Source organism: Gouania willdenowi, chromosome 9 (assembly GCF_900634775.1).
Source record: "Gouania willdenowi chromosome 9, fGouWil2.1, whole genome shotgun sequence".
NCBI lineage: Eukaryota > Metazoa > Chordata > Actinopteri > Blenniiformes > Gobiesocidae > Gouania > Gouania willdenowi.
In genome coordinates, this window is record NC_041052.1 from 37,987,016 (window position 1) to 38,002,351 (window position 15,336).

Sequence of the window (15,336 nt, forward strand, 5' to 3'; positions counted from 1 at the left end):
GAGATATTTAAACTCCATCACGTGTCATTGAGCTTTTTAAAAGGCGTAATATTCAGTAGGCTTGTAACACATAAGAACCACAACAATTCATTTAAGTAGAGTATCAGTTTCATTCATAGGCCGTATTCATCCTTTAGCTGAATGGTGATGTGCAGGGCCTCATGCCATTGTTGGCTCTGTTACCCTGACTCATCAAGCTGCCATTGATGCTCACCCAGTTTTTAGAAATGACCAGTAGACAAATCTGTCACAACTCTTTAGCTCAGAGTTTCTCAACTGCTCTGCATTTGTGAGCTTTACTATCCTGCTGTGACCCAAACCATTGGAATGGTTTTACCTCTTGAAATGTTCAACAACAAAAAAAAAAAGTTTTAAATGACAACACCATATGAAAATGTAGGCTGCTGTTCAGATTATTAACACGATTATTCATGTTTTTTCTGTCATTTTTAAATCCTGCTATGGGCCAAATTTGATGATCTATCTCAGGGGTTCTCAACCTTGGGGTCAGGATCTCTTTTGGTGTCACAAGACACTGGGAGGGGGTCACCAGATGCCTTCAAGAAACTAGGAATATTTTCTGAACAATTTGAGCCCATTTTTGCTTATTTTTACTCAAACTTTCCATATTTTAACCTGTTTTCATTACTTTCTTGCCATATTTTTGCTCCTTCTAATGCATTTTTGCTCCATTACTCCCGTTTCTGCCACTTCATCAAATTTCAATGTCTTTTTTGCACATTTTTTTAATTTTCAAGATATTTTTGGCTCTTTTAAACCATTTCCACCACTTTTCCCCCCTTTCGTTTTATTGTTGACCCATTATCGTCACTTTTAACCTTTCTTCATTATATTTCATGCTTATTTTTGCCAATTTATCCACATTCAAGATTTGTCATGCCCTTTATTTGTGAGTTTAAACTAACTAACTTTAAATTACATTAACCCAATCCCCCCTCCCCCCATTTCTACCACTTTTAAGCCAATATTCACACTTTTTCTGTCTGTTTTTTCCCACTCTAATTTGCAACTTTTAACAAATTTCTGTGGTTTTTAAAATCCCTTTTCACCATTTTTAGTCATTTTTAACCCATTTTACTTCTGATTAAAACAATGATTTACATCTCTAAGGTGACTATATAGACCATGGAGCAAATAGTAATAAACTTTCTGTATGACAGTGGATATTATTCAGATGAATAAATAAATGTGGTTATCACAGATTCATAGAACAATGCACCATCATTTTCCTGACTTTATGGATGGACCCCAAAAATCTCTCCCCTTTATCCCCCTTATAGATGACCCTGTCTCCACATGACTGTTCTTCAATGTTCATGTCTGTGTTCAACCACCTTCAGGTACAGTGGGGGGCCCCCCTGTCTCTGGAACCTTTATTTTATGGGGTTGCGAGCTGGAAAGGTTGATAACCACTGCTCTAATGGACCCGATTTGTCCGCTATGCTTGAGTTTGACAGGTGCAATAAATAATTCCCATGTAAAGTTCATATTTTTTAATATATTCCCAAAATTCCAGAGTTTAAGGTTCTGTGGAAATTTACCAGAGGTTTTCACCACTTTGTAAACCTGTAGTAGAAAGAACCAGCGTTTCACAACCAGTGTTTGTTCAATGTTATGAGGCAGGCATCTCAAACACAGGCCGTCTGTTGTTGGATGTGTAGGACTGCTTTAGTGTGTGTTGTGTTGCAGGGGAACCGCCAGCTCTGCATCAATCAATCATTAGCCACGCTCACGTGGCTGGAAAATGGACACTTATTGTGATGCTGGCAGAGGGCTTCTAATGGAGCACGTGACCACAGCTTCTATTCCCTGCTGCCTACCAAGCATGACATCACCGCATCAGTCTGCTGCTTAATAACACGTACATGAAGGGGCACGTGGTGGTCGTAAAGAAAGACCTGGAGCTGAAATAGAGGCTAGTTATCTCTCAGTGTGGAAGAGCAGAAGAAGTCTTCTAAAAATAAATACAGGCTTGGAAAATGTAACTTTACACTGTGCTTTAATGAAATGAAACCTGTAGATGCCATTAGCAGCAGTTTTTTCACTGCATTTGCTGGTCTGGACTCCAGCGACGACAGGCTGAACTCTTCCATAGCCTAAGTCATCTCAACTGTTGCTGATCTGCAACGTCAGCACATGAAATACAGAGGTGACAGTAAAAGTATATTGAGTATATTTGAAAAAGTATGTTTTAGAAGAAGTAGAGTAATTTATTACATTTCTACACCCAACCGTTACTGAGTAAATTATTAGTTTTGTTTTAAAATGGCCGACAGACATTTTGAAACTACAAAAAATGAAATGAAAATTATTATGAAATGAAATGAATGTACAAAATACAACAGAAGTACACCAAAATTAATCCAAAAAACACACGAAACGACGACAAACACACACACAAAAAAAGAAAAGTATACAAAATGTCACTTTTAAAAAATATGCAAAATAATTTTAAGAACAAACAAAATGACAAGAAAAGAAAATCACAAAATTAATCCAAAAACACAAAACTTATTTTTTATATATATTCTTTTGTTTTAAAATGATCAACGAACATTGTGAAACTACAAAATCTGAAATGACCAGACAACAATTAAATGCATCATATCATAGCCGACCAATCAGATTAAATGTAATGTACGGCATTGAATTCTGGTTATTTTCTCAGTTTTAGAGTTCATAAATGTAGCTATACTGATCATTTTTTTCTTTTTTTTAAATTGTATTCATTGGTGTATTTTGACAAACATTTCATTTCATACAGATGCCTTTGTGGAAGTAAATACAATTATTCAAATTTAATTGTGCAAGCTTTGGTCTCTTCCTTTTTAAGTTCACACATGAGATGTTTACTGTATGCAAGAGAACCAAAAATAAAGTAACTAGTAACTTTTATTTTGAGTACTATTTATTTGAGACACTTTTTACTTGTACTTGAGTACAATTTCAATCAAGTACCAGCACTTTTACTTGAGTAGAATATATCAGTACTCTTTACACATCTGATGAAATACTTATTCACAAAGGAGCGCCACATTTATACGTCACATCAGCCTCTCCTCAGCCAAGAATCTGACTGAGGCTGATCTGGAGTATAAAAACAATCCAGCTGTGTAGACACGGCAGCTGTCAGAGCAGAAGGAAAGAGGAAACCTCTCCCACTGAGCAGACCACTTCCTGTACAGCAGCGTGAGTGGATACAGAGAGCTTTGCTTTCATCCCATGTGCTCATAAGTGGAAGTAAAGACCATGTTGGTGATCAAACTGCACACGGTCCTGTGGAAGCATGGGTCAGTGAGGAGAGTCAGCCACGTCATCTTTTATTACAGGGATCCTTCAATGTTTTTACAAATGTGGCCTAAAATCTTTGAAATATACTCATTAGAAGGTCTAGGCTTAACAGAACATATTATTATAGGCACCAGATTTGTTTGATTAACTTTTATAAATGAGTCTACTTTACCGTTCTAGAGCCTGTGTTCCACCATCTTAAAATCATGGAATTGATGATGTCACACGGCCCCACTGCCTGTAAACATCCCATTGTTTTCTATAGAGGATTTTCACCAACGTCACTTTCTTGGCAGTAACGCGGATGCGCGGGTGCCATGTTGGAGGTAAGCAGATGTTGACGCTACATGTTGGAGGCTCACAGAAGTGTACTCTACAATGGATAAATCACAGAAAAGCTCCTCAAAATGCATCATAGATGTAAAGACATACAGAGAAGGACTTGGTCTGCAGTAACGGGCACCATATTTGGAAAAAATATGATTCATTGGTGGTGCAGATCCATACGAGTCAGTTTCCTCGTCTTGGATCAATGACGACCCGGAGAGTCTTCCGTCTATTATGTTTCCTGATATCGTCAATACCTGGATTTCACCAAGCCCTACACAACGGAAGACCTTAAATCTTATAGCTGTAGAGGCTAGCGTTAGCAACGGATATACTGTATATTGGCAGATAACTCAGTCAGTGAACCTGCAGCGTAGTTACTCTAAAATAGTTTACGACCGCCAGGCAATCTTAGATTTAGGTAAAACAGTTATAGTTATAGATGTGACTACTCTGGAACTCCAGCCTCGGATTGCTACACCGACTACATCCAGCGGCCTAGGAAGTAGCTGAGCCTCGTACCAGCGGTGTCCGCCAGCGGAGGAAACGTATGTGGTGTGATTGGAAGCAGAAGCGGGGCTAGCAACCAAGCTAAAAGCTAATCCTCAGAGAACGCCACTTCCTTCCATCCTACGTTCTAATGTCTTCTCCCTGGAGAACAAACTGGACTTCCTGAAGCTGGATTTAAATGCAAGACGGGAGATGAGGGCGGTGGTGTTTGCATAAACATCAATAACAACTGGTGCAACAACAATGAGCTAGTCTCACGTCACTGCTCTTCTGATGTAGAACTACTGACTGTAAAATACAGACATTGTTCTCCCTGATCTGTTAGAACTTTTGACAGTCTATTAAACTCCACATGTTTTTCACATTCTGACCAATTACTACAGCCAAAAACACGGCAATAGTTCACCATTACCTCTCAAAATTCGGGATTTACTTGTGTGTGTGCTGTCTGTAAACCTGCTGCTTATCTCCAAAATGGCGACTTCCGGGTTGATGACGCGCCGTGAAAACCCTCTATTAGAGTGAAGCATTCAGCCTGTTTTTAGATCATTTAGCAGCTTTTTTGATCAAAATGACCACTTGTGCTGCCTTTGGTTGATCTAAATCAGTGGTTCTCTAACTGTTTTGTTCAATTACCTACTTTCTCTTTTTTTCTAAATCTAAGTATCCCCTTTGTCCTACTGCAACACAAAACTATTTAAAAACAACTATAGAAGATGATGATGGGATGAACAAGTGATAACATGCATTTTAAAGAATCTCATTTTGTAAATAAGTTGAAAGAAAGTGTATTTAGTGCGGTGGTTGCCAACTTTTTTTGGATCGTGACCCCATTTTGATATGAAGAATTTCTGGTGATCCCAAAGACACATTCTTAATAATAATAATTTTAAATAAAAAAGCATTGCACACTCTTTATTGACGAGTATAACAATATCAGGGGTTAAATTATGGAGCTACCTAAAGGATGAAATAAAACAAAGGACCAACATAAACCAGTTTAAAAAGCTTTTTAAATCATATATCATTAGTAAGTATAAGAAGCAAGAGCATATTACCTTAGACAGCAATAATATATAATATGTATATAATTGTATAACATACAGTATATGAATACTGAAACATAATAAAATGTTTTTATTAATTTATAGCATGCCACTCTAAATTAAATTGATGAAATTTGTCATAAATATGAAATAGTAAAATATGAATTTTATATACATGCCATATATATTCATGTGTATGAATGTATATGTGCGTACGTATACATATATGTTTGATGTGAATGTATAAACTGTATATATAAAACTAGTGCAGAATATATATTGAATGTATATTGTGAAAATTCTTTTTTTTTTGCTTGCGATTCTTCACTTTTTGTTTGTGATTCTTCACTTTTTACTCGTGATTCTTCACTTATACTCATGATTCTTCACTTTTTGCTTGTGATTCTTCACTTTTTACTCGTGATTCTTCACTTATACTCATGATTCTTCACTTTTTGTTTGTGATTCTTCACTTTTTGCTTGTGATTCTTCACTTTTTACTCGTGATTCTTCACTTATACTCATGATTCTTCACTTTTTGCTTGTGATTCTTCACTTTTTACTCGTGATTCTTCACTTATACTCATGATTCTTCACTTTTTGTTTGTGATTCTTCACTTTTTGCTTGTGATTCTTCACTTATACTCGGGATTCTTCACTTTTTGTTTGTGATTCTTCACTTTTTACTTGTGATTCTTCACTTATACTCGTGATTCTTCACTTTTTGTTTGTGATTCTTCACTTTTTGCTTGTGATTCTTCACTTTTTACTCGTGATTCTTCACTTATACTCGTGATTCTTCACTTTTTGTTTGTGATTCTTCACTTTTTGCTTGTGATTCTTCACTTTTTACTCGTGATTCTTCACTTTTTACTCGTGATTCTTCACTTTTTGCTTGTGATTCTTTCACTCTTTGTCCACAGGGAGGCAGTGTGTACCTCTGAAAGTAATACACACTGTACACTACAAACTGTAATTGAGTTGCTTTGATGGGTACTTGTACTTTTTGTGTATATTTCTAAATCAGGAGTTTTACATATACTTAAGTACATTTTATAAGAAATATAGTGATTTGTTACATTTCAACACCCAAACATTACTGAGTAATTCATTATTATTATTTTGTTTTAAAATAATCAATGAACATTTTGAAAAAATGAAATGAAAAATGGCATCACATCATAGTCGACCAACCAGATTCTCAGTTTTAGAGTTTATAAATGTAGCTATACTGTACTTAGAGCCTGATATTTTTTTATTTTTTTTTATTTAATTAATTGGTGGTATTCCATTTTTTTAATTATTGGACATTTTGACACATTTTTTTTATTTTATACAGATGCCTTTGTGGAAAAATATTTGATCTCTTCCTTTTTAAGTTTATATATGAGATGTTTACTGTATGTAAGGGAACCGTGGCAAGATTTATCACCAAAAATAAACACGGGGTATGAAACTAACTAGTAACTTTTACTATGAGTACTATTTAATTGTACTTGAGTATTTTATATAGCGTGGGAAAATTGCGATTCTCCAAATATTGTGGAATATACATTAAATTTGTGTGTTTATATATCTGAAATATCTGAACTGATTTAACTACAACTGAATTATTAGGTAATCTGGACAATAATTTATGTTTTTTCAGTCTTTTTGACTTTCTCCTGCAGGCTGAATTTGATGGTCTAAAGGGCCAGATTTTCCCAGTAGGACTACATTGTATATGACATTACATTATTATGTTTTTAAGCACGCAGGAGTAGGGGGTACATGGTTTCAGGTTGTCTGTAGGGGTACGGGAGTGTGAAAACTTTGGGAACCACTGATCTATGATGGGAAAAGAGAAAGTCTGTGGTGGAGTTTATCTTTGTCGCTTTCTAGATTTTTTTCTGTCATTTTGTGTATTCTTGTTGTCACCTTGTGCGTTTTGTGAGTCATTTCTGTGTTTTTTTGTTCTCATTTTGTGTTTTTGGAGACATTTCTGTGTATTTTTGTTGTAGTTTAATACATTCCTTTGTCATTTTGCAATTGTTTTGTGTATGTTTTTTGTCATTTTGTTTGTTTTTGAGTCTTTTTTTTTTTTTTTGCATTTGCTTTGGAGGCTGCACAAAATTAGACCGAGGGCCTCCTGTGTCTGTTCTGTAACATCCAATTTGGCACAGATGCAAAAATAAAATAAAATATAATGCAGTGAATCAAAGCAACAGAATGAAGTTATATTTTTAATCAGTTTCAATGAATGAGCTCTGATGTAATTTCTTCTTATTGTACATTGTACTGTTTGACAATCTGACGGTGGACCTCCAGGAACATTTTGGTCTGTAAAGGAGACAGAAGCAGGTTATGAGAGCGATCCCACTTCCTTCCTATGGCCTGTGCAGTGCTCTGATGGTACGTACATGGTCCAGCTGGGTTTCTGTGTCATTCATATCCACACCTTCCTCTCCGACCTCAGCACCCGTCATTTCATACAGGTTCAGTGTGGCCATTTTAATCTGTCCCAGTGTGAGGATTTTCTTTGCCGACGTTTCCTGGATGTGGTTCCATTCTTTTTCCTGTATGAATACAGAACACGTTTCATTCCAACCATGGCTCTCAGATATGGAATCAGATTTGTGTCAAAAAGAGCAAAAAGTTGTGAATTATAAACAGAAAACCAGACTTTGCCAAAAAAGTCATCTAAAAAATAAAACTATTACTTATCATGTTTCCACATCCTGCTTTTCTGCTTGCGCTTCCTTACTTTTGGCTTGTGAGTCTTCACTTTTTACTTGCGATTCTTCACTTTTTACTTGTCATTCTTGACTTTTTGCTTGCGATTCTTCACTTTTTACTTGTCATTCTTGACTTTTTGCTTGTGATTCTTCACTTTTTGCTTGTGATTCTTTACTTTTTGCTTGTGATTCTTCACTTTTTTACTTGCGATTCTTCACTTTTTACTTGTGATTCTTCACTTTTTACTTGTGATTCTTCACTTTTTACCTGTGATTCTTCACTTTTTGCTTGTGATTCTTTACTTTTTGCTTGTGATTCTTGACTTTTCACATGCGATTCTTCACTTTTTACTTGTGATTCTTGACTTTTCGCATGCGATTCTTCACTTTTTGTTTGATTCTTCACTTTTTACTTGTGATTCTTCACTTTTTACTTGTGATTCTTCAGTTTTTGCTTGTGATTCTTTACTTTTTGTTTGATTCTTCACTTTTTACTTGTGATTCTTCACTTTTTACTTGTGATTCTTCAGTTTTTGCTTGTGATTCTTCACTTTTTACTTGTGATTTTTCACTTTTTACTTGTGATTCTTGACTTTTTGCTTGTGATTCTTGACTTTTTACCTGTGATTCTTCACTTTTTGCTTGTGATTCTTGACTTTTTGCTTGTGATTCTTGACTTTTCGCATGCGATTCTTCACTTTTTACTTGATTCTTCACTTTTTGTTTGTGATTCTTTACTTTTTGTTTGATTCTTCACTTTTTACTTGTGATTCTTCACTTTTTGCTTGCGATTCTTCATTTTTTGCTTGTGATTCTTGACTTTTTACTCATGATTCTTGACTTTTTGCTTGTGATTCTTGACTTTTCGCATGCGATTCTTCACTTTTTACTCGTGATTCTTTACTTTTTGTTTGTGATTCTTCACTTTTTGCATGTGATTCTTTACTTTTTACTTGCGATTCTTCACTTTTTGCTTGTGATTGTTGACTTTTTGCATGTGATTCTTGACTTTTTGCTTGCAATTCTTCACATTTTGCTTGTGATTCTTCACTTTTTTCTCATGATTCTTCACTTTCTACTTGCGATTCATGACTTTTTGCTTGCGATTCTTGACTTTTTGCATGCAGCAAAAAAAGCAGGATGTGGAAACACTATAAGTAATATGTTTTATTTTTTTGATGATTTTTTTGGCAAAGTCTTATTTTTTGTTTATAATAAGCCAAATCAGCATTATCAGTACGCATGCGCGATTCCCGGGTCAATATATCCGGGTCAGAGTTCACGACTGCCCAGCGTGTCAACAAAGCCCCTGTCTAGCGGAACAACCGACTACTTATACGGACTTTTAGGCATTTACTTTGCTTAAGGTCGTTTTAAGGCAATATGCCAGGGTCCCATTGTTCAGTGCGTGGCTGTTCCAACGGTACACGTGGGTTTAATACGTGGATGAAAGAGTTTTGCACCGTTCACGAGTGCAATAAAGGAACCTCACGATGTATATGCGACCCGCCATACGTACTCATCCCATTTCCTACTGAAAGAAAAGATCCAGAACGTCGTGCCGAATGGATTAAATCAGTAAGTTTGACATATACTGTACTACATTAAAGCTAACTAGTAAACTAGTATATAAATATTATATTGTGGTGTACATGTTAGAGAGGTGTCTCTCACCCAGCAGGTTTCGGGGGTTTGTTGGCGTCCTTTTCTTTCTCGCTACAATATGCCCGATCCCCCCAGGATCAACTGTCAACATCAATCTCGAGCAGAGATTTATAATCAAGGTTGACAGCCTCTCGTTCCTGCTGTTTTGTCAAAACTATATGACAATGCCCAAGCGAGGGCCACCAGTTCTTTCTTCCTCTTCCCAGTAACAACGTGTCCACGTCTCTTACAATATTCTTTTAAAATATCCACTTTACAACGCTCAAAATATTTAATATCTTTGTCAGACTCGGCCATGTTTACGTTTTATGATACGAGCTAGGCAGGAGCTGGGTAGTCCTGACCTTTGACCCGGACCAGCATGCTTTGCGCGCAGCGAGATGCCGAATCCGCTTATTCACAAATTTGTGCTTGTGTCTTTTTGACAAATCTTATTCCATACTCGGAGAGTGTTTGTGCTACATGAAGACTGTGTGGTACTGGTACCCAGGCCAGAGCGTCAGAGCGAGCCTTCTCCAGCTCACTCTGTAACTGTGAAAGCTTATTGTTCTTCTGCAGCATCACCAGGCTGTGCTTTTCATGCAGAGACAGCAGAGCTTTCCTCTGCATGTCGATCTGCTCCTGCATCTCCTCCTCCCTCTGGAGGAGCTGGCCTCTGATGTACTTCACACTGTCAATATAATCCACCAGTGCATCTGTATCTTTGAACTGAAACACAATCACAAGCTTTTATTTATCAAGCAAATACTCACACATGTGAATTCAAAATACGTGTACTGTGTGTTTTACTGTGATTTATTGTTGTAATGGCTTTTCACTTTCTTGTACACTATTTTTAAATGTGCATTTGTTGTGATTTAATTTCCTATTTTTTATTTAATTGCTGTTTTTTGTAACTTGCCTATAGGCTGATGTAAAATAAGCATTTTAGCTATAATCAGGCATATTTATGGTTATTTCTGTGTAAATGGATGTTCAATAATGTGAACTGTCCCTATCAATTAAACAAATTGTTTGTATTGTTTCCCATTAGGGTAAATAATCTAAAAGTAAAGTATTATTATTATTTGATTTATTTTTTTGACTATAGATTAACTGTAAACTTCAAGAATTTGGAAGCGTTTCTGTTTATAAACTACTTTGAGCTATAGTTAAACTTTTGAGCTATAGTGAACTATTACACTAAACAAATAAATACATTATATATTAGGGCTGGGACTTCATCACATTATTTGTGATTAATTAAATACAGACAAATAACGCACTAAAAAGAGAACGCAGTTAATTGCTTTTTTTTTCCACGCCAAACAGTGCACTACTTTTCTTATTGCACGAGTTCCCAGTATTCCCATAATACTGATCCACAGACTACAACACAAGACACGGGAAAACCAGAGGAGAAGTTGTTACTATGTTTTTGTTTTCCATCCGGTTATTATTATTATTATTATTATTATTATTATTATTATTATTATTATTATTTGCTGAAATTAACGCCCACAAAGGACAGCAACGACTTCTCCTCAGGGCCTGTGTTGTAAATGTCATACTAAGTCTGACGTCAAGATGAGTATGTAGTGCGTTCACATTAGATATTATGAAAAGATTGAGTACGTGAGAAATACCTGGATGTATACTATATGGAGACATTTTTTAAGTGTGCACAGTGGGCACACTAGTATACTCAACTGTCCCATGATGCATTGCGAGTGGAACGTATAATGGTCCTGGGACCAGCTTTAAACTAAAAATCAAACATCCTTGTTTCAAAACAAAAGCATCTTTTCTTGTTTCCATTCGTTTTTAACTCTTTTGTGAATAAAGCTCTTGTTTTGAAGTTAATCAGAAGTTTTGTCAGAAGCACAATGGAGGGTCTCCAAAAATTTCCGAATAGTCGAAATTAAATGTGTTTTCGTGAGCTCTATGGATCTAATGACCACATGTTGATATTCTACTTCGTCACTTTATCGCTTCAAATTTTTTCAGGAACTTTCAAAAGTGGAGAATCAACAGAGATATTTAGCCTCAGTGTGCTTCAGGTGTTTGTCATTGTAGGTTCCAAATGCATCTTGGGAAACTTGGAGGTATACATCAGTGGGAACGCTCATCATCATAATCATACTTATATAGTACTTATATAGTATAGTATATACTTACATAGTATATAGTAGACCGTATATACTCATTGAGGGTGTATTGTGTAGTATGTTAGGATGCGATTTCGAACACAGCCTGGTTCTCCCATTTCCTGTGCTGTAGTCTGTGCATCAGTAATATGGGTATAGCGGGAACTCGTGCAATGAGAAAGTTTCCGCTCTGTTTGGCGCTAAAAAAAAGCTATTCTTAGGGTAGCAATTCCATCCTCCCCTCCCCCACCGCCACCTGGAACTTTGTTTCTGAAATGAATCTATTCAAGGTTGTCACACGTCATCTGACGGTTTTCGGAAACAGAGCCAAGGGATTATATTTCAACGCCTTGTTGGCCGTCTGTCCGCCCTCCCTCCCCAAACCACAGGAAAGTGAGTGAAGCGCCCACAAGAGGCTGCATGCTTGTGCCTCCCAGCCACCCTTTCTTCTTCTCCGCATTATTTTATTTACTTCATTATTCTTTTGTAATTAACTAATCACAATTAATGCAATGAAGTCCCAGCCCTAATATATATGTGTATATATATAATGTAGCTGATTTACAGTCATGTAAAAATGCAACCATACCTTAATGATTTTGCAAATGCAATCCATGAATTCTTTGGCTGAGGAGTATTTCTGCACCTCACATGTTAGCTTGTGTTTCCTGGCTGTCAGCTCAGTGTAATCCTTCTCTAGTCTTTCTATCTCTGCATCCGTCTGAAACACCTCTGCTCGCTCTCGCTGACTTTTCCTGACAGCGTCGTTGCTCTCTCGTTCCTTCACACGAGATACCAACAGTTAGTCTCTTGTAACGCAAAAACCTGTGCAATACTTTAGTGGTGTGTGAAATGTGTTAGTGTTACCTTCAGCAACATGTCATAGGCTTTTTGTAACTGCTGGGCTTTTTCTGTGTTTTCTTGCAACTCTTTCTCATTTTGTAACAACATTTCAAACACCTACAAAGAAAGATTAAAAGTAATGTTTACATTGGATGGGTTTTCACAAAGTAACACAATTACTTGGTCGTGTAAATGCATTGTATAGTGTTAATCAGTTAAACGCACACATGCACGATTGGTGGTTTGAGGGCCACATGCAACTAATCAATCTAATTACGTGAGGTAAATAAAAAAAGGCATCCAAAAAAAAACAAAATGACAGAAAAATACACAAAAGATTAGCAAAAAATTACACAAAGAACACACAAAATGATAGACCAATATACAAAATGTAAAAAACAAAACAATTGGGGGAGCTTTCTTCTCGCTCAGATTTGATCCACTTCTTAACCTGGTCACGGTCAGGTTTACCATTCAGTGTAAGTTGCCATGGTGATTTAGCCTGGTAAGAAGTTATCCAGCATCGTAGTATAGGACACACAGAATATATCCCGAAAGTTAGCGCGATAAGAGGAAATCCAGCTTCGTAGTACAGGCCCAAAAACACACAAATCTCTTGTTGTTTCCTGTCATGACTCTAAATGCTGACATGAATGTTGATAATATGGCCCTCAAAACAATCACATTTTTCTGTGTTCCCATTAAAAGTTGCCCATCACTGGGTTAAAGCTGATATCTGGAGTTTCTGAGAAATGTATGATTCTTTTGAAAAATGAAAAATATCTAACTAGTCTTTTACTACTGCCGGTGGTCATTCATATACATTAATGTATATAAGTCCCTCCTTCATTCTATAGACCCCTATACAAATGGAAACGATCGCCGTGATCACCCAGCCAATAGGCTTTGAGTTCATGTTTTTGAGACTGTCAATCAAAATGAATGCGGAACTGTGCACGGAAACAAGGCCGCGAGTCACAACAGCAAACAGGTAAATATGATTATGGCTCTTTCCTCATCCATAGACCTACTGTATATCAATGCTTGTTATGTTCCGCGATGCGCGTGCAGAAAAGTAGAGGCGTGGCTTCTGGTAGATTGCAGAGGCAGGGGGAGGAAGTGGAGCTGTTGAGGGCGGGACATCGAGAAGTTTCTCAGAAACTCCGCATATCGGCTTTAAGGTAACATAATTTTCCCAGATTGAATTTTGCTTATAAACATGATGATGAATGCCAGTTTTTTTAGAGACTTGTGGCATCCATTTTTCTATATAAATGCAGCTTAAAATCACAGTAACCCTTTAACGTGCTAAATGCATATTCTTTTTTTTTTTTGTTAAAAATAAAAACAAGCTTATTTTAAATCAAGAAAAATGTTGAACTTCACAAAAAGATGAAATGTGGATGTTTGAGTGCATTTGAGGAACACAAATATAATAGTTGTATCCACAAATATAAAAAGAAAATACACCAATCATCCATTCATTTTCTGACCTGCTTGTTTCTGTGTTTCAGGGTCATGGGGGTCTCTGACTCACACTGGGCGTTAGGCGGGGGTACACCCTGGACAGGGCACCAGTTCATCACAGGGCCACACAGACAGACAACCACTCACACACACATTCACTCCTATGGGAAATTTAAAGACTCCAATCAACCTAACAGTCATGTTTATGGATTGTGGGAGGAGATTCGGAGGAAACGCACGCATCACAGGGAGAACATGCAAACTCTGCACAGAAAGGACCTAAGTTGAACCTATGACCTTCTTGCTGTGAGGCAGATGTGCTAACCACTAAGCCACCGTGTGCCCAAATACACCAATAGTGCAATTAAAAAAGGAAAACAGGAAAAATGTAAATGTTTAAGTAAATATTGCAAAACATGCTTTCTAATAAATGACTTGTATTCCAACTATTTTAGTAAACTGTAAATCAATGTCACTGTGCTCTCCTTCAAAATGAAATCACATGAACTTTTTTCTGCCATGGAAATTGCACACGACCTAAGAAAAATGGGTTTGTGACCTACATTTGATCCCTGACCCAGGGATTGAGAACATCTATAGTCAACATTAAAGTACCTCAGTGCGCTCTTTCAGCACAGCTTCAAGACGCTCCATCTCCATCATCTTCATCCTGTTCTCATACAGACCATAGCCACAACCACCACCTCCATCCACCCTACACACACACACACACACACACACACACACACACACACACACACACACACACACACACACACACACACACACACACACACACACACACACATTGATCATCTGATTTGATTCTGGCTGTATATTTCCAGAAAAACCCACCATGACAGCAGATCTGGCCTCCACATGCTCGCTCTCTTTCTTTCTTTCTTTCTTTCTTTCTTTCTTTCTTTCTTTCTTTCTTTCTTTCACTCAACTCACTCTCTAACTCTCTGCTCCAGCCGCCAAACTGTTGCCATGTCAACCAAAACCAGGAACTCCAAACAGCATTTGGGAACTTTCAGATTAAAAGGGGCCTCAGCAGCAGCACAATCCAAAACAAGACTTTTCTTTTGAAAAGCAGACTTTAACCATCCTGAAAACCAATGGCATTATTTAGTCTTGCTTCTTTTTCTTATTCTTAAGTTTATGGAGGTAGATTTGTGTCATAATTATCCAATCAAAAAAAAGAAAAAAAATAAATAGATCAAAAGAAGAACAAAAATCACTTCAAAGAAAAAGATTTCAACAAAAAAAAACCCAAACAAAAAAGAAATTCAATCAAAGAAAAAGTGTTCAAATGTAATTTTCTTT

At 36.8% G+C, this 15,336-nt stretch overlaps 1 protein-coding gene across 1 annotated transcript; it reads right to left on the minus strand.

Annotated features, from left to right (window-relative positions):
• Positions 1–7,457: 7,457 nt before the first annotated feature.
• Positions 7,458–14,679, minus strand: LOC114470116 (coiled-coil domain-containing protein 42 homolog). Its single transcript, XM_028458128.1, has 7 exons — positions 14,626–14,679; positions 14,037–14,105; positions 12,568–12,660; positions 12,290–12,481; positions 10,061–10,282; positions 7,595–7,750; positions 7,458–7,514 (listed from the first exon to the last, which is right to left on the minus strand). Exons 1-7 carry the CDS (start codon positions 14,677–14,679, stop codon positions 7,458–7,460), a joined length of 843 nt encoding a protein of 280 aa, XP_028313929.1.
• Between the last annotated feature and the right edge of the window lie 657 nt (positions 14,680–15,336).